Source organism: Sabethes cyaneus, chromosome 2 (genome assembly GCF_943734655.1).
Source record: "Sabethes cyaneus chromosome 2, idSabCyanKW18_F2, whole genome shotgun sequence".
Classification (NCBI taxonomy): domain Eukaryota; kingdom Metazoa; phylum Arthropoda; class Insecta; order Diptera; family Culicidae; genus Sabethes; species Sabethes cyaneus.
In genome coordinates, this window is record NC_071354.1 from 224665204 (window position 1) to 224684641 (window position 19438).

General features: G+C 39.7%; 1 protein-coding gene across 3 annotated transcripts in view; it reads left to right on the forward strand.

Annotated features, from left to right (window-relative positions):
* LOC128738022 (RNA-binding protein Musashi homolog Rbp6) overlaps positions 1–19438 on the forward strand; it is a 1503411-nt gene that overhangs the window by 648577 nt on the left and 835396 nt on the right. For all 3 annotated transcript variants that reach the window (XM_053832828.1, XM_053832829.1, XM_053832830.1), the window contains exons 4-6: positions 2093–2146; positions 11580–11664; positions 14621–14662. In XM_053832828.1, the coding sequence (XP_053688803.1) occupies positions 2093–2146; positions 11580–11664; positions 14621–14662 (181 nt within the window). The remainder of the gene's footprint in view (positions 1–2092; positions 2147–11579; positions 11665–14620; positions 14663–19438) is intronic.

Here is a 19438-nt window from a genome sequence, read left to right on the forward strand (position 1 = left end):
GTCAAGGGAATCGCTTAGTTGGTTTCGAGGTACGATGCTGGTCTAACAAACCAGTCTTCTTCGTATGTTCGAATCTCGGTTAGGCGTTGCTGCAAGATAGAGTCAGTAGGATTGTTGCACTAGCCCCCCGTAACTGTCCTGTACTCTATTAGCCGGCTGTGAAGTCTGTCGATAAGGAGGGGTCAAGTCTGAGAAAGGACGTTTAAGCCCAAGGCTTTGTACAGGACGTTTTACACGATATTTGGGAAGGGAGCGGTAGTGTGTAACTGGTCAGTTTACAGAATGTGGTTGAGTGTGATTTGGTAAATGCTAGCGGAAAGACAGTTAAGTGGAGTTAAGATGGACAATTGATCAACTATCACATTGGCGATCCTGCCAGAAGGGGTTCTGGATAGAATTGTGTCGGTACTGACATAGTAGGTAAAATTTAGCTAGTATTTATCCGTAAAGGAAAGCTACCGGATGAACGTGCTTTGATACTGATTCTGGAGCAAAGTATTTCCACGGAGAAGTGATAAAGCTCTAATTTACGTAGTTTCCAAGCAGCAAAAATGTAATTTAGAGCAAGCAAATTCTTTAGTTTTAAGTACCGTGAGTACTGAACTCACGTCTGCCTAACTGATATTTGGAGTACAATCTCTATTAAAGTTCTTCTCAGCATGATAAAAATATAATAATTTTTCGGCTTTTGTAGCTATAAATTTTGATTCAAGTTCATCAAACGTAGACGTTTTGAAATTACCAATCCGAAATGAAATTAATTCAGCCGAATTCCACACTCAATAGGGTTTAAGCTCTTCTGATGTCATTTTAGATTAAAATCTCCACTCGATTTACGAAACTGCATTACAACGGAAAGCCAGTCTCTGGGGTTGCGAAGCAACTATTCATTTAAATGACATATCCCTGTCAAACTTCCAACGAAGCGGAAGGTATTTCGCAATATTTATCCAAAATAATACAACACGAAAAAAAAACCGAACCATTATCGTCCCGCAAACCATCATCAATTGGTTGTCATTCCGGGTGTAATCCAACCGATTTTCACATACACGCTTGGCTTACGGCGAAAAGACATCGGATTCAAACACTATTTTTCACTGCAGGAAAAGCCATCGCCAAACCCACCACAGTTCTCCACATGTTCGTAGTCGTCAGTACGAGAATCAAGTACGAACCAACCAGCAAAAAAAAAAAAATAAAGTAAAACGGAGCAGATGTTGTTTCTTCTTGGGCGCGCTGCAAATATACGTCGCTCATCGGCGAAGATTTACCGATTTTCCAGGATTTGAGCTACCGCGCGTCGAAATCGGGTACAAATTTCTTGGTGATTCGTCTTTTTTCCGCTACGAATTCGAAAGAATCTTACACTCTATTGCTGGATTTTCCCTGCTCCCAGTGCCCCGGCCAGTACCGAGGGGTACCCACTCGTGGAAATTGTACTCACCGAATTGCAAGCAAGTTTCGTAACACACGAGGACTGGCGACGGAAGGCAATGAGGCATGGGAATGCCAACTGGAGCCTCTGCCGCGCGCCGCACTCTGCTAGCAAGCAGGATACGCTCTGTTCTCGTACACCGCACGTATTGAATGAAGATTGCGAAAGCGAAAAATTCATTATCGTCATATGATTGATGAGGCTTTTCACTTTTTTTTCGCCCGCTTGCGCGCATTGCTGCTGCTGTTACACCGTTCTGTTATGCCGTTTGGTTTTTGCACAACAATGATCTGCGCTTACGGTTTCAGTTTTTCTTTTCGGTTGCTTCGAAAATTTTCATTCAATTTACCGCCATGGATTTGCTTTTCTGTTTCTTTTTCCCCCGCGCCGCGCGTGTGATATATGGTTGCGACTTTGGTTGGGATAAATCTCAAATGCTTTAAGACGACCGGAACCGATTTTCTTCAATTTAGTTTTTCTGTACTTATCGTATAAGTCCTTCACCTGTTTTTTCCCACAGATTTTATACTAAAACCAATTGTTTTCCCCATCCTTCAAACCTCCAACATCTGTTTTCCTCTCTATCGTTTGCAAAATTAACTGAATAAATCGAACATGTGCTGAAATTCGACCAAAATTTTCCTCCTTTTCCAGCTCGTCTGCGATGGGATTGGCTGATTCCTCTGCTCCCCTCTACTCGAGACCAAGGTAGGTTCAAAACTAACAGCTCATTTGTTATATAAATGTTGTTGACAGCAGTGGAACATTGGAATTGATTTTCTAGCACAAGTTTTTGCTTTAGAGAGAAGGATAATACGTACCTACATGCCGCTTGTGTGAAGCTCATGGAGTCATGCAACAAATAGATTGAAAGATGGTCATTTTTCAACTTTAGGATACGTGATAAAATGCTTACTAGCTTTATTGAAATCAGGAGAAAAAGCATATGTTTTGTTTTTAAAAAATTAACTCAGTGTGTAATGAGATGAATGCAACTATTTAGGATTACAGCCGATTTCGGAATGGTCGTAAATATGATAATACGTGAAATAACGCGTGAGACTTTGTCATCTAATTATTTTCAATTCAAGCATTTTAAAAATATTTTCATGATGTGCCTTTATTTAATTCATTTTGAATTGCCATAAATTTATTTATAATTATGAAGCGAGCAAATAATATAAATTAAATGCAATAGCACAGTTATCAATAGAAATGTTCAATATATTCGAGTGAAACACTAGAAACGCTCGATCGGATGTGTAGATATGTGTTGATATGTAAAAATACTTTGATTGAGATTTTCTGCCACAGAAAGCTGAAGTTTTTGTATGAAAACATCCTTTTCACAGCCAATTGAGTGAACTTAAGATAACAATTGGACGATTTGAGATCTTGGTGAAACTGCAACCAACCACCAGAAATCGTTGCAGAATCGTACGAATTCCACATTTTCAGTGGGGACAGTACATTGGAAGTCCCTCATCTGACTACCACAGTTAAATCTGCTGCAGCCGTCTCGGCTGTGCACTGGCTGTGGACTTAAAGCAGGTGGGTCAGGCTTGATTATGTTATACTTTCTGAGCAGCATTCATTTTCCACATATGCTACTTTTTCAAAACTAGCAACTGAACAAACATCATCAATGCCGTCACTCTATTACTAAAACGTGCGTGGACTGAACACCAAAATCGATGATTTATCACTGCTGTGGGTGAATCGAACTCAACCATTATCGACAGTCACCGAAACGCAGCTTGACGTCTCTTTCACGGTGTTCACAAGGAAATGGAATACTTATCGCTGTTCCAACATGGTTCCACGCGCCCGTTGTTTCAGTTGCCGTCAGTACCGTTATTGCGAAAAATGTTGAGTATTATTTAGGAGTCCTACCACTAATTTTTGACAGTTTACCATCTACGATATATCGAGGTAAATCGGGACAATTCCGTGGTTTAAACTTGGTTTGACCAAAAACTTCTTTTAATTGTTATAGGAAACCGCACAAGTAACATTTTGAGTTTTATTCCACTCTTATAAGAGTATTTAGGACTAATTTTGGCCGTAAAAACATCACAAAAGTGTAACAAAGCATTTAATTTGGCTCGATGTCGATCAATAAATTTGAAGAAATTTCGTATTACTAATAAGTTTGTCTAAACTGAAATCGAGAAGCCGAATTGTTCACTTACTATTGGATCGCATATAATTCTTCTACGTGCTCTTATGAAATGCACTACGGCTCTTGTTCGCCGGTTGGGAATTTTGCTCGAATCATTATTTCGACGCGCTCCAACTTGGTAAACGAAATTATTTGCTTCGCGCGCATTAAAGAATCGACAATAGAAACGTAATTAATCGTCGAATTAATTCATCTTGTGCCTGGTGCAATTTTTTTCAAAAAGATTTGTTTTCAAGAGCCTCACACAACTAATTTTGTTCTGAAAGGGTTGCTTTAAAGATAGAGCGCCGGAAGATGTATTGTACACGGACTTGTCTTCAGTCTTATTGACTATTGGTGAATCGAAAAGTTAGGAGTTTTGCTGCTATCACAATTTATTAGACCGTTGTCCATGTATTATAGCCGATCCATTTTATACAAGAATCAGAACGCTTTTTGTAGACGATCAGTAGTTCCACAAGCAACCAACCTAGGACCCTCACACATCACGCTTTTCATAGATGAGGTTTCTAATTTGTTACGTCGATGATTTCTACGATATTATATTTTAAATCATAAATTAAAAATTGAATACGAAAAAGTTCGTACTCAAAAATCTTGATAGAATAAAATTATGTACTTCATTATTTTTATTGTTGGAGGCATGGTCCGATCACTTTGACTCAATTTTGATTCATTTGACAGTACCATCTCAACCAAAAAAAAATTTGACAAGGTTATATGGGACATTTGTAGAACTAGTTATTATCTACAATTTTGCTGAATAAAATTTGACTAGGTTTTAGAATCAGCTGCCTTTTTTGCGAGTTTCTTGTCGATGGTTGTTAGACGCCCTTCAATTCGTTTTAAGCCAACAGTAAGACTTAGTACTGCATCCCGCTTTCGGAGCTTGACCTTCTGTATTTATTCGAGACATTTCGCGGTAGCCTATTGGCTACTACAGTCTTACCCAGTCGAGATTCGAACCTACGACGACTGACAAGTGACGAATATCGTACCTAGAAGCCAACCGGGAGGTTTTGGTACATTACTTTTAAGTTTGATCCACATAGAACTCTGAACTTCACTATCAGCTCCGTAATACTCTGACCTGTAAACCGCTTCTTAAATGGGTTGACTCACTTCCAGCACGTCCAATACAACAACTTTAGTTACTGGTCGTTGCAGAGTTCCAGACTTCGTTAGCACGCCTGCTTTACGAACTCGGTCGTCCACGTCATTGTGTGTCTTGATCACCCGACCACGGAGGCACCCATTTCACACTGATTCGTCCACCCCGACGGCGAGGTTTCCTTCCTTTGTCGGTCATATCTCGGATGGTATACCATTTAGTTCTTCTGACGATAGTTGGCAAATAATATTGAATCCAACGTTTACAAGATTAATTTAGTAAATGCCACATTAATTACCAATTGGTACTTTGACACTTTGTCTAAATTATTTGATTTTCTGGAACTTCTACGCACAAAACTGTTTGAGGTTAGAATGTGCCATTCAGGTGTCTCCAAAGGTCGACGGATGGGAATTACTATGAATTCTGACTCTGCCAGAACTGTCACGACAGAACTTTGAATGGCGCTTTCACGGAGCGAACTTTTCTTTCCCACACTCCTCCCATATAAAGGACAGACGCTGCATTAAAATACCACTCCGTCCCAGCATTAGTAAAAATTTCCCGTGGCGAGCCCCGTTTCGCTACGAATCTAAGGGTTGCCATTTTGCTGGATTCCGCGGATAGTGAATGTACGCCCTCTAAGCGAATTGCACGCGCCACAGTGGTGCCGAATCGCAAAAAAATACAAAATATGCGTGTCTTTGGAGAAGTTTATTAATAAAACATAGCGTATCTCCCTACACTATTAGTGTGACCGTGAATCCTCCTATTGGAATGATATAATATAAACTTTTGTTTATTTTAAATGCGTCTAACCAAAATTTTTACCCATTTTTTCGCTGGTTGTGAAATATAATTGTTTAAAAAGTACATTTAAATATCAATTCTGCGCAATAACTTTTCACAAGATTTTTTCAATATTTTCAAATTGTTTATGGACGTTCCCTCGCTACAAAAGTCGAATGAGCTACCATCAGGATTTCGCCACACACGAAGATTGACACGCTGTGGATCTGCTTAGAAATCTTTTGCTATTGGGGATAAACCCTAATATAATCTTGAAGAGCACCTTCTAGGTGGCGGTAATGAGCATACTAAATGCCACGGTAATTACAGCCCTTCGCCCTTTTTATAGATGGGACAAACCACACCTTTCATCCACTCCCCCGGTAGTTTCTCCTCCTCGCAAAGCATTGAAATTAACCAGTGAAGTATCGTTACCAGTAGTTCTTTGCCATTTTGTAGAGTTCTGCCGGGAGTCGGTCCTTTTCTAGCGGCTCCATCCTCAGCTGATCGATTTCTCGCCGAGTCTCTTCAAGATCGGGTGCCGGGATACTTTTATCGTTTGTATGCACTCCAAGGATAGCTTCCGTTCTGTTTACTTCAGTTATATCGCCATTTAGATGCCCATCGAAGAACTGCTTCCGCCTGTCGACCACCTCGGGCTAGTTTGTAATGTCATTACATCATCTCCATCACATGACAGGCTTTAGTGTCGATTGTTTTTGGCGCACATGAACTACTACTAGGTAATGATACGAGTGATAACTCGCAGGGGGGGTATGTTAATAATGTTCTTCAAAAACCTCGATAACGATTTTGGTGCGTCACGGCGAAGAGGACATGCAATGCGTCGGGTGTACCTTCGTGCGGACAGTGAACGTTTATGATGTGTAGTTGAAGAAACGGTCTTTTATCCGCAACACACGCATTCTGTCGTTGATCGCCTTCCAGTCCATCACGCGATCCTGCATTCTACTCATCACTACAAAATCCGTTCCCAGCTCGTTGGTCGCAGAACAGATCTCCTGCAGCGCCACGATGCCGAACTTTTAGTATTCTAGTAGATGCAGCAGCATCCTGTCACCAACCACGGAGTTCAGCGATCTACAGTTCCAGATACCAAGCTACCATCCCAAGCAACAATGTGAGTTTTATTGTACTCTTATGGTGGAATTGAAGACCAATTTTGGTCTTAAATACCATCATAAGAGTAGAATAAAACCCAAATTGTTACTTGGGATGCTACATCACGCTCGTAATGCGGCTGCCATCTTAGCTGCAGTGCCGGAAAAATACATTTCTTAATTAAGCCGCCCGCTGCGGATCAAACGCTGTCGTGAGCCGCTACTAGCCTGGAGTGCCACGGTGCACTTGATTGACAAATTGACGATCCATCAACAGTCGTCCCTGATGGGGACAGACGCTTAAGGCTGACTAGAATATTCTTCGTTGCTACATTCTACATTCGCACGAGTGACTCCTTCCCTGTCGGTATACGACCTTAGTTTCCACCGGTTCACAGGCTCAAAGGCTATCGCAGTTTTGTTTAGCATCGAGCATAGCCAAGTAACAATTTGAGTTTTATTGTATTCTTATGGCGGTTTTTATGATCAATTTTAGTCACTAGAACCATTATAAGAGTGTGATAAAGCCCACATTGTTATTTGAGAAGTTTCGATTGTTGTTGGACAATGAATTGCTTTGGTTATGTCGACTATAAACTCACTTATTGGTCAATGAGTTCAAGGTTCAAGTCGAAAAGATCAAGGATGGACATATTTTTCATACGCCATGGTAATTTCGGTGCAATGAAAAGCAATGTGGAATTTGCAACTATAGATGGTTGGATATTTTCTGTAAGCCAAAATGTTATATTAACCAAACAATTTTTGTAAATGCACTTTTTATAGAATCCTTGAAAAAGATTTAATACAAATCGAAACGTCGGAAGTAGAAGAAAAACGTTCGTTTTTATGAGCAATTTGGCTGCAAAGTCGAAAAACAAAACTAAGCAAAGATACTCAGTTGAAAGCTACAATCAGAATGAAATCAAGAATAATACTATTAAAATATGATATGAAGATGAAATGTGGTATATATGGGCAAAATTAGAACAATCTCACCAGCAGTCCTTCGAATGGAATAGAGTTGGGTCCTTTAAGGTTCCATAAGTGTTTCTAATAATTTAATTTTTTTCATCTGATATCCATGTGCAGTATTAAAACTCGTTTTGGCCAAAGTTTTTACTATATAGTAGGAGATGCTTCATAAGCTAAAATGAGAAAAATAATTAAAATAACTTATATTAGGCTTACCTATTAGCAAGGCCGTATGGCTCCGCCGTCTGCCCAAATAAAACCGTGGTTTTGAGATCAGGCAGCCGGGAACAACCCAGCATCGCACCTCCTAGCTTGGCTAGTCAATAGAGCATTCCCAAGTAACCAGTAAGCACTAAACACTAGTCCTTTGACAACATTATATAAGCATACAGAACTATGATTAAAAGCTTATTTTTCTGTATATACTTCTGTAGAACTCACATAATGCTAAAAAGGCGAAATAGCGGGTTATTAAAATGCTACGCCACAAGCATTCAATAAACATTATTAGTGTTTGTTTGAGGCTTAATCGAAATGTCGTTTTGTCGACATTATCGACGTATCGAAAAAGTATCGACGGCATATCGTTTGCTTGTTATGGAAAATAAAAATAGATTCGGTCGGGATTTAAAAAACTAAAAAAGCAAGCGATTTTTTTTTTGCTGCATCTCAAGGGGAGCAGGATAAACAGAACTTTTTTTTGAAATTCTGAATAATGTTACCACCTAGACAGGGCTCGAACCGGGGAGTTAGTCATGCAACCTCATTCGTTTCCTTGCACCTTTGCTATCTAAGCCATAGCGGACGTGATTGAGTGAGTTGAAATTAGTCGTACTTAAATCTTGGTGATATTCTCTCTCATATCAAAGCTACTTCTCCTGCATTACCTATATGGTAGAAAAAGACGGCATCCGTCAGATGGAAGAGGGCACGAATAGTGGCCGTAGAATAGCAAAATAAGAAGTCAAGTACAAGCCGTTTATCAACACTTAACGCTCGTTTTAATGTAGTTGACTAAATGCATTATATTGTTACGTTATATGCGCATATATTGCTTTCTTTAATGCTGATTTACGTTAATGCTTCTATGCATCAACAATGTTAATATACGTTTTATAAGCATTAAGATTGCTAATATACAAAAGTTTGGCACCAGGGATGCAGAATTAATTCCAATATACAGTTTTAGATTAATGCTTATGGTTACTTGAGTTACCAGGTATTGCCACGTGGAAGCGCTAGGTAGGGGCTTGGGATGGCAAGAGCTATATTGGATGCTCCCCAGCTAGCACCAACTCGTATATCAATGTACGAAAACTATCGTAAATATCTCCTAACAAACTCGAAATCGTAACTAAAGCTGGATAAAGTGGGACCAAGTTGATTTTTTGTCGTATATAATGATAATGACTGACATACATACGATTTTCAGCACAAAATCGTAGAGTAGTACGGAGCGACTCGCGCTTAATCGGATATTATCGTATATAAATACTTATATAGTCGTAACGCTCAAAATTATTCGTAATCACGTATATCGCCTCCAAAATAGTACGGATATGCCAATTTTTCGCATGAAATACGATTTATTTAGCATGTATATCTGTACGTAATGCTGATTTTTACCTTTTTTATACATATGAAAATGCTAGCTGGGTCCTCAATTGCCTTCCCCGTTTCATACCCAAAAAAAAGTCTGGTTCAAGTTCTCAACAAAAATTAGTTTCGGGTCAAGTTTTTGATCGATGCAAAAATTAAAAAAAACAATTCGGATTCTCAAAGGGTTTCGGTTTGACAAAAATCAGAAATTCGGTTTTAAGTCGGGCTTGAGTTTGACCAAAACAAATATCGGTATTGGGGCTGCTTTGGGTTTGTGAAATATAAAACCCTACCATTTCTACTTGCAACATTTCGATGGTCTTGTCAAAATCGGCTTTTGTCGGATATTTTTTGTAAATTACAGTGCTCAAATTATCTAAATTTGGTTTTACTCATCTGTATTTAAATTTCACAACAAGATTTGCTTAATCAATTTACGAGATTGCTCGAAAGATCAGGCTTCGAAAGTATGGTACGTGAGAGGTTTTTCAGCTTACTTTTAAATTCAGCCTGCTTTCTTTTTCTTTCGCTGAAGGAATACTTTGCCGATATACAACTTTGATATGTTATAACTATTTCCTTAAAAAGAAAACTTCGAATTCAAGTTTGAATGTCTGTTCGAAAACAGGCACTCAGGAAGCCTGCAAGTCGTAGGCGAAATACGTATCTGTCAAGTATAAATATACGTCGTAGAATTAAATTGGATTAGTTTTCTTTTCTTCTAGTATAGAAGAAAATACCCTCCCGTACCCGAAGTCTAGATTCCACAATGTAGCAAAGTCTCCACGCTTCATTTGACAACTTGATCGAAAAGTTGTTCTAGTTCAAATAAAATTCATTAATGCAGAAACAATGGTACCGTGACCGCTCCTATTCTGCGCATTTTTCTTTATATAGGTATTTTTTAACATTGTGCATAACTATGATCATTGCGTTATTTCTTTATAAATGTCTGATGAATTCACAAATGGGCCATAATATATGAGAGCGAAATAATTTAACATGAAACTGAAAGTATTATATATGACAGAAAACATCGTCGTTAGCACCAACGCTAAGATTGTCCTTCTAGAAAATTACAAAATTTATGATCTAAATTCTTTGCAATTACCCAGCACAATTAAAAAGAATAATTAGTTTTAGTCATGCTTTAGACAAAAAGAGTGATTGTATGCATTGCTTTCCTTAGAAAAATGCTATGCAATAATGCGTAGATTTAGGCACAGATTTTTTATTCATGTTCCAAATTCTGCGCAGTAATGTATCCTACGAAGAAATCGCGAAAAAATACGCAATCTCACCCACCCAAATGGCTGAGGTATAGAGGCATGAAAATTCAAGTAGAATCTTTAACTTGCATTGATTGACATCCTGTGCTGTGTCTCGGGGTCCGAACCAACGAGCGCCAATTCATAAAACCTTGTCTTCTATTTTTTTTTCAATGTCTAACCTCGTGGGGCTGTCAGAGAGTGGAGAAGTGGTTTCTACATGAAAACACAACTTTTAGTATTAGTTTACAGTGTAATGTTCAGTATGCAGAAAACCCGAATCAATTCTCCCTTCACGTTATCGAGAATAAAATATTTAAAATGAGGCAATCAAAATGATAACAATATTCCTTTGCCACATGGAGAGCACAAGAAGGCCGGATCATGGATTTAATTATAGTAATGGCTAATGCCGGATTTTTTGGTGTGCTTTCAGCGTATAAAGACATAAACAGCATGGCAGGAGTATTTATTTTCACTTTTTGGGTGCACATAATTAGAAGCAACCATGCGCATAATTAGGAACATGGGCAAGAAAGTGCGCAGAATTAGTCACCGTGGATAAGTTTACAAAACGAAAAATATACTCAATTGTTGGTCGACTTATAATTCCCATATTTTTTACCAGATATTATAGACCGTAGCACTGCACGTTGAGGCTATCCACGTTGTTAATTTAAATCTAGAATACTTAGAATAACGGAAGAATCATAAAAATGTCTTAACTGCGCAGAATATGGTACGTTCACGGTGTCTTTTACTTCAAAATTTTAGCTACTTTAAATTATTTGGATACTTTTGAATGTGTTACATTTTTGGGCGACCTCCGTCATCGGTCCATCAGATCGAATACTCGTTAAGATAAAAAAATGAATAACACAAAATAAAATGTCAAAAATGAAAATTTGCTGGGAAGTGAACATTTTTCATTTGTTGTTTCAAAACTCGAATCAACCAAAGTTTGGAAATACTGCTTATTAAAAACAGCAATGTGGAATATTTTAAAAACCTTATGTTTTTGTGATGATAACAAAACGAAACAAAACAATACAAGTTTAACCTCTAATCCCACCCGTTTTTCCACTTTATCTTTCAGAGGGTTTGGCTTCATCACATTCGGCGATCCTGCCAGCGTAGACAAAGTATTAGCACATGGTACACACGAATTAGATGGTAAAAAGGTAAGTTCGCTTTTGGTTTAGCTAGGTGCGAAATGCAAATTCGCCTTCCCATTCAAACACACACACGTGAAATGTCACAACGGTTTTACTTCTTTGCAATTCTAATCCGGTCGGGAGCAAAGTTGCGTCAACCGGAACAATTCTTTGACGTCTGCAGACCGCATTTTCCTTTCCATTTTCACGCTTTCCGCCTGCACCGGCACCGACATCGGCACCGGCACCGGCTGGGTGGGAGCTGCGCTCCAACTAATGGTCACTGTGCGATCGAAATACCATTTTCCGGTTGGGTGCGTAAAAATAATAATCAGATTTTATTTGCTTTAAATTATGTCACGGGCGGCACGGCGCGCGGCGTGGGAGAACGAAAAATAAATAAAATGTGAAACCCTGACTCCCATCCATCGTTTCCGAGAGATTGAAGTTTTTTTTCCGCCGGTTTCTCCACTGCTGCTAGAGTCTGCTGCTCCATTGGGCAGAGAAAAGTTTCGTCCCCTCCCCCCTGGCTTGCGCTCCGCACCGCTTTACGGTGCCCATCCCGTTTCGCTTTGCGTGATAGACAATATAAATATGTGAGCGCGTTTGCGGGTGCCAGCAGGAATAGAGTAAAAACGTGGTTATAAAAGGATTTTTTCCCCATCACGAAATTTTCCACAAACTACCCCGGATGAAATGGAAGAATAACAATGCAAAGTGCTTGCGTTTGTTGGTGGTGGCCAGGTGCCGGGGGAGCACCAGGATGGGCTAAAAACAGTGTCCTAGTCGTCGTCGTCGTCGTCGTCGCCGCGACGATCGCCGTTTTGTCACGTGAGGACGTGATTCCGTTGCGAATGAGCATGCGAGCGAGCACAAACGAACGAACGTATGAATGAATGGTTTGTTTTTCTAAGAAACATCGCTTGGATTAGCTAAATGATTCGAAAAATGAAATATGGTCACTTTGTTGGACTGGTTCTCTGCCCGGTTCGATGGGGGTGGGGATGGAGTAGGAGTGGCTGCACCGACCGGTACCGGTGCCAATTGCTTTCTTTTTCGCTAGTTTTCTGCGTTGCAGTTGTCATTTTTAATGCGGATGACGATTAATTAAACGAGTGTTTTGTTTTGGATGAAGTTGTTGACTTGTTGTCAATTGTTTTGACAATTATTGTTCCTCAATTCATAAAGTAAATTTCTCTTACAAATCTTAAATCTTTAGAATTGCATCAAAATCTCTGACACTAGCACAGCAGAATCTGATAAGAACCAAGCAAAACAAGTGCAGAACACTGAACGCGTCCCTACATTTAAGGTGGACACGGGCCACTTTCAAAGCAAGCATAACTCTTGTTGAATCGCCCTTCGGGACGCTATATTTTTTATTATTCATTTTAATTCTACTCTTGGTCCCTAACTAGGTAGGGGTTGCAACCAACAAGAAAAAAAAAAAAAAAAATAACGGTACAGGGTGCACCGACCGGAACATGATTCTTCTCGAACCAGGATAAAAGCACTCATGCTATGCTGCCGTCATAACGGTGTCTTTCAAAATCTCAAAATCCTCAAGTTCTCGTGGCTCATAACAGAGAAATGCACTGTCTGCCGTGAGCCACACCCTGTTCGGGCCAGTTCCTAACTTTTCACCCTTATTTTCGACTCACCACATCACTCTCGCATAAGTGGTCGTTTGTGTCTCCATCAAGCCGACACCAACCAGCCAACCGACAACGACGACGACGACGGGTTTTGGTCCTTGAAGCGGTGCACACCAGTATCAGCAGAGCTGTTCCGTAACGAAAACGAACATCTTCCATTATTTTGCGAAACGACCAAACGGTGGTGCGGTGCGAAAAGGGGCCAGTCCGGACAATGGCTAAGATTGCGTCAAATCTTGACACCCGTACGGTGTTGGTATGCCTCGTGAGTGTTTGTAGGTGTTTGAGTCAGTTCACCAGAGTAGTTGATGTTTGCATAAAATAGTAGGGAGGAATGTCCGGAGCAATTGATGATTCTTTGGCAAGCCACTCAGTCATAGGGGACATGTGCTGTGACAATTCCTTTTTGGCAGGGATGCCCTTCAAACGAAAAAATCAGACACTTGCAACTTCTACAAAATTTCGTCGATAGATCAGCGAATCTGGCAACGCTGCCGCACTGTAACCGACGATTCACACGGCGTAAATCGCTTGTCGTCACACACCGTTTGGATGCATTTTTAATACGATGACACACGGTCAAGGAAGGGTTACTCGAGTCGAGACCGAACAAATGAGAATTTACAGCGCCCAGCAGCTTGGTCCAGCTTGGGAAGTGGTGTAAAGAACTGAGCTGTCACGACTCACACACGAACACGATTGATTTATGGAGTCATCGGTTGCCGTATATCCCAGCTCGACGTACTCGACGTTTGCGGCGGGTTTCGGTTCGGTTCGATACTGTTGATACGATCAGATGACTTTCCGGATTACAAAAGAATCTTCTGTTTCGTTCCCTTCCTCCCTAGGCTTCCATCCGAACCGTTAAATACCAGCTAATGACGGCACATGGGCGGATGGGAGGATGTCGTTAGGGTATTGCCACACCACCCACCGCAATCGCACACAACAGGGAATCGGCAGGCGAACAGAGGACACAATGACACGCGTGTTTTCAATTAATTCGAACCGTTTATCCCGTATTTGTTTTCCCCTTAACTTTCAGTGCTCTGCTCACTCACTGTTCACAGCTTTTCTGATCCCATAGACAATAGGGACTACGAACAGTGTACTTCCGAAGGAGATTGGTTCAGTCCCTTTCGATGCACATCCTCACGACACGACACGACCGACTTCGAAGGCTTCCTTCGCTGTGGGGACGAACTAATCTTGCCGTCACACTTGTCCGTTTGTTGACATTAACGTGTTTGTGTGCGATGAAAAGCACAGAACTGATTAGCGCGAAAACTAGCTCACTTCCTGTCTTTGTTTGCTTCTTCTGGTTTCAGATCGACCCCAAAGTAGCATTTCCTAGGAGAGCACATCCAAAGGTAAGTGGCCAACGCAATGTGATTTATTTTCTCGTTTCTTGAAAGATCAGCAGTTTTGTTAGAAGCAGCCCATCGAGGTGGAGCTATAAAGTTCCTGAAGTGCGGCCAATGTTTAACTTATTTAAATAACATTTTACATGTTCATTCAACATTGAATTATTTCTTGCATTGTGGCCGCTTCATCGGCTTTTTTCATCTAGAATTTGTTTAGAATAAAGTGACCAAATAACTTCTAATTGAATGTGGGACATATTGTACGGCATGTTTGCCAGAATAGAAAATTGATTCTCCAGTTAATAACAAACAACAGGTCGATACAGTAACAAAATTACGTATATATTTTTCAGCTAAATGTACTCGGTTTTTATCTGTTACGATTAAAATGTTAATGCGGGACACTTTCCGGGACGGCTGGTCATTCGGGACAAGCAATGTATAGACATCTCATATTTAATTTATGCAATACGTCTAAATTGATGCAATATTCTGCTCATTCCTTGCTGTTTCTAATAGAGATGAAATGAAATTAGTATTGCCGACCTGAAGCCGATAACGGCAAATGAAATTATAATAAACGTAAACTTTACCAGGTTTTTGGTTGATTTTAAAAAGGAAGCAGTTTACAAAACTAAAATATCAGTCAAGTGCAAGAAAATTGACTGACAGGTTAGTCGTGCAATCATTCAACACTGCAATTCATGAATGAATTGTTTTGAAGGGTAGAATACTGAGAAAGACAAACACTGTCAGCAGTTCAGTAGTCATGTCCATGGACTGACAGATAAAAGAATACTGCCAGGGGTAAAACTGTATGCGCTCAATGCGTTTTATATTCGGGGCCGTCAATTTTTTCTAGCAGTGTTCAGCAAAAGTATTTTAAATCCTGGAGTGTGTCTCAAAATCCAGACAATTCACCAACATCAAAGGTAACCCTCTAGTAACGTGTAATATCCTCCATAAAAAAGAATTCCTAGGTAACATCGTACATAGAAAACCATTCATATTCATTAAAAATAAGAAAATGCGGTTGGAATACAGTAATGTTCCGATTTTCTCAGCCCCATATTGAATGTTAGGCTGAAAAAAAGGGAAATTTTTTTAAATTTGTTTCAAACTTCAAGACTTAAGGCCTTGCAATATCGAAGACTTCTACTAAAAATTAAATTTTAACCCTCAATTGGTCAACCGAAAGCTCAATGAACCGGGCACAGCAGACTGGTCCAGTACCTTTTTTAGTACGCATTAGCTTTGAGCGGGAAAACTTGATTTTAGGTTGTACTTCAGGCGACTTTCTTAAAATTAAAAGTTCTATCGTCCAGTGGAATTCAAGTTTTGATTAATCCCCCTAAAAGTGCAATAAAAATTTTATTTTTCTGCAAATTTTTACATTACAAGTAATTTTACTGAAGACAATAACCTTCTATCTCTTCACCAAAGATAGAAAAATCCTATTTCTCATAAATGATAAATCGTTAAAGTCAGTTTTTCTATTTTAGCTGTTTTAGTAGTTGTCGTATGACTTTTTCCTGTTTTACAAAGTTGTACAAATAGTAAAAATACACAACATTGCTGAAAATAGTATACCTCTATATTTGCTTGTTTAGGAAATATAGAACTTTTACTATAAAAATACCCTAATTTTGACCCCGAATTACTCGCAAGAAGGCATCATTTTATTCAAAAACTTTCCCCAGCGAATCAGAATAGTTTCAAGCAGGCTGAAAAGTATTATAAATCATGTTTAAACGCCCAAAAGTTAAACAAAATTTATAGGCTGACAAAATCGGGATAAAAGCTGATAAAATCAAAATCAGGGGTAGACAAAATCGGGAGCTGACAAAATCGGAACATTACTGTGTACCCAAAAATACAAGTTCAATATTTTTGGGTCTGGCGTACATCTTAGGGTGTGACGCAAACCTTATACTGGATTGGTGGTGAGAATATTGTGCATTGAGATGTCTGCAAACATGTCCCCAACGATCTTATAGGAAATTCGTTAAATTATCTTGCGAGCAAAATGTGGTAACATTAAATCCAGAACAAGAAACAGCTAAAGGTGGTTCTCATGAAAGTGTGGTGACAATTCAAAATTGATTTGATGAAAAGACGCCCGTAGTGCGTAATTTCAGCTGAGCGTACAAACTCTGCAGAATTGGGATTCCGGTATCATTTTACTGGATGTTTTACTTTGTGTTTTGTGGCTATCTCATAGGACATAACGCTATTTTGGCATAATGGTTGGTTGGCATAATGGTCATTTGGCATAATGACTTTTAGGCATAATTCGCGGGAACTTTTTCAAAAAGAAGTAAGTGACAACGCGAGATTCTTTCCGCGTCTTCTCTCTTGTGCTTATCACCAGCCACGTAGCCAGAGGTGGGGGCCAGGAGCCTTATCTTAGCTCCTAATGCGTTATATGCACATCTTTCTGCTTATAAATATAATACATCACAATACATTTAACGTATTGTAGTTCTAAACGCAAACATATGCATATAAAACAGTTAAAATCAAAATTGGGCCCCCGGGCCCCCCTTCTGGCTACGTGGCTGCTTATCACGGTGGTGCAAATGCCCTTTTACTCATCAGCTTTGCATAAATCGTTGCAGGCGTCACCAGCTAACTAAGCGTGAGGAAAATTTTCTTCTAAATACATTTATATCGCCGTAATAATCGAAAGAGAGGGACTCCAACAAAAGTGTCGCAATGTCACTTAGATCCTTTTGAAAAAGTACCCGAGAATTGGTAATTTAGCAAACGCATGGCAATGTTACAAATCGAACGAGAAGCCAACGATGCTTACTCTCAGAGCATGGAAAGCGTAGCATTCAACGCTTACGTCGCTCACACAAGCGTAAATCAAACAGCCGCCGTTGTTGTGTGAAGACATTCTACTACCTACACACTCGCGAATGCACAGCCTCATATCGTCTTTCTGCATAACCCATTCGCGAGTCGATTAACTCGTGAGCAACCAGCTGCCCGTGAGGACTAGTGGGGTAATGGAATAAATAAATTTTGTATTACTTTTTCTTTTCTTCTTTATCTTCACCCTTAATTCTACTCACGGGCGAGAGTGCGAGCCCTCGCGAGGGGTCGGTATCAGTGGGCTCGGGCTGCAATGACAAACGAGAGCGACAACCATAGCTGTTAGCTAAATACACACTTGCAGAAACTCGTCGCACAGTGCGTGAATAAATAAGAGCGAGAGTCCGAAAGGGATGCTTATGCTAGCGGGTTCGTTAGAAGCCGTGCGTTAGAAAATAAGACCACACGAGTGTGGGCTTCGCAACATTGAGATTTGGTTATTTAGTGTTTGCGAAACAAAGTTGGTTCCATTTGATGTTCTCCGAAAGCAGCAGGCAGTAGCCTTCCAAGTAACAATTGCAAAGGTTTTACTTGAATTTTATATAATACCACCCAAGTAACAATTTGGGTTTTATTACAATCTTATGATGGCATTTAAAACCAAAATTGGTCATGAAAACCGCAATAAGAGTACAATAAAACTCACATTGCTGCTTGGACACAATGCACAGTGGTCCAAAAGGGTGAAAAGCGGAACTTTTTTCCTAGTTTCTTTTGCTTTCATTCTATCATTTATGGTCTTTAGCACTTTTGTTCGAATGAATATCCCCCTTAATCTAAAACTGTCAAAAGTTAGTCATTGTTTACTATAATGAAAATAAAAAAATAACTTTTTTGTGTTGAGAAATGAAGACATAGTTTCTTCGGCAATGTTGTAAATAATATGAAAACAAGCAACTTTGCTGAAGAAATAAAATGTCTATATTCGCCATCTTGGTGTAATCACCATTGAATGGGCGATATGATTATTAAATTTTATGCGTGCTTGTGTGTAATTAGGTACCCTTCCTTCAATGCTTTCTCTACTTTACCCACCTCGTTTCACATGACAGCGCTGTCCCCAATTATAGCCATCCCTGGCGCAGCTAAATCAGTGCATTTAACTATAAGCGTCATTTTTGCACTGTCATATGCCATATCGGGATAATACAGAATTCAGCATGAAGGAAGGGTGATGAGGGGTCTGAGAATAAACCCATGCTAAAGTCGCTTTGACATTGAATGGCCTGATTCGAACCTACGACCATTCGCTTGTCAAAGCAGACTCGGTAACATTGCGGCTACAGAGCCTCACAATAAATCTGTTAGTTTTATCATGCTATTATTATGGTAATACCACAGAATAGAAGTGGAAGTCCGAACGATTCGGCGATCAAAACTGGTAACGGAGTGTTTTTTGTTTTTATTTTTCTTTGGAAAGGTTTTCGCATAGAAGCGAATAACAGCAATACAAGCAGAACGCTCGCTGCCAATCGCATAGCAGCTTTCACATGCTTTCGTGTGTTTTCGTGGAAAAAAGTGACTCGCTATCGCCAGGTTCGCTAGTATCTGTAGAAAGTAGTATGTACGTGTTTGGATTTCTACTTCCACTTCAGTTCTGTGGTAACACCCTGACCAAACGAATTTATTGCTGCTATTTGGAAGAATATTGAAGTTCAACACCGAGCAAAGTGTAAGCCGCAGAAAGAAAGTTATTACCAATTGGTTTTCAAAAATTGCAAAATTTCGATGGCGTGTTGGTTTTACCCACCTATCATACCATTATGCGCGATAAAATTTAATGCGCATATGCTGCACAACTACGGAAACTGCTAAAAATTCATTATTTACTCTATCTGTTATTTTGTTATGCTCGCTATAAACCAAATTGCTCGGGATGATCTAACTGTAAACTTTAACTTGAAC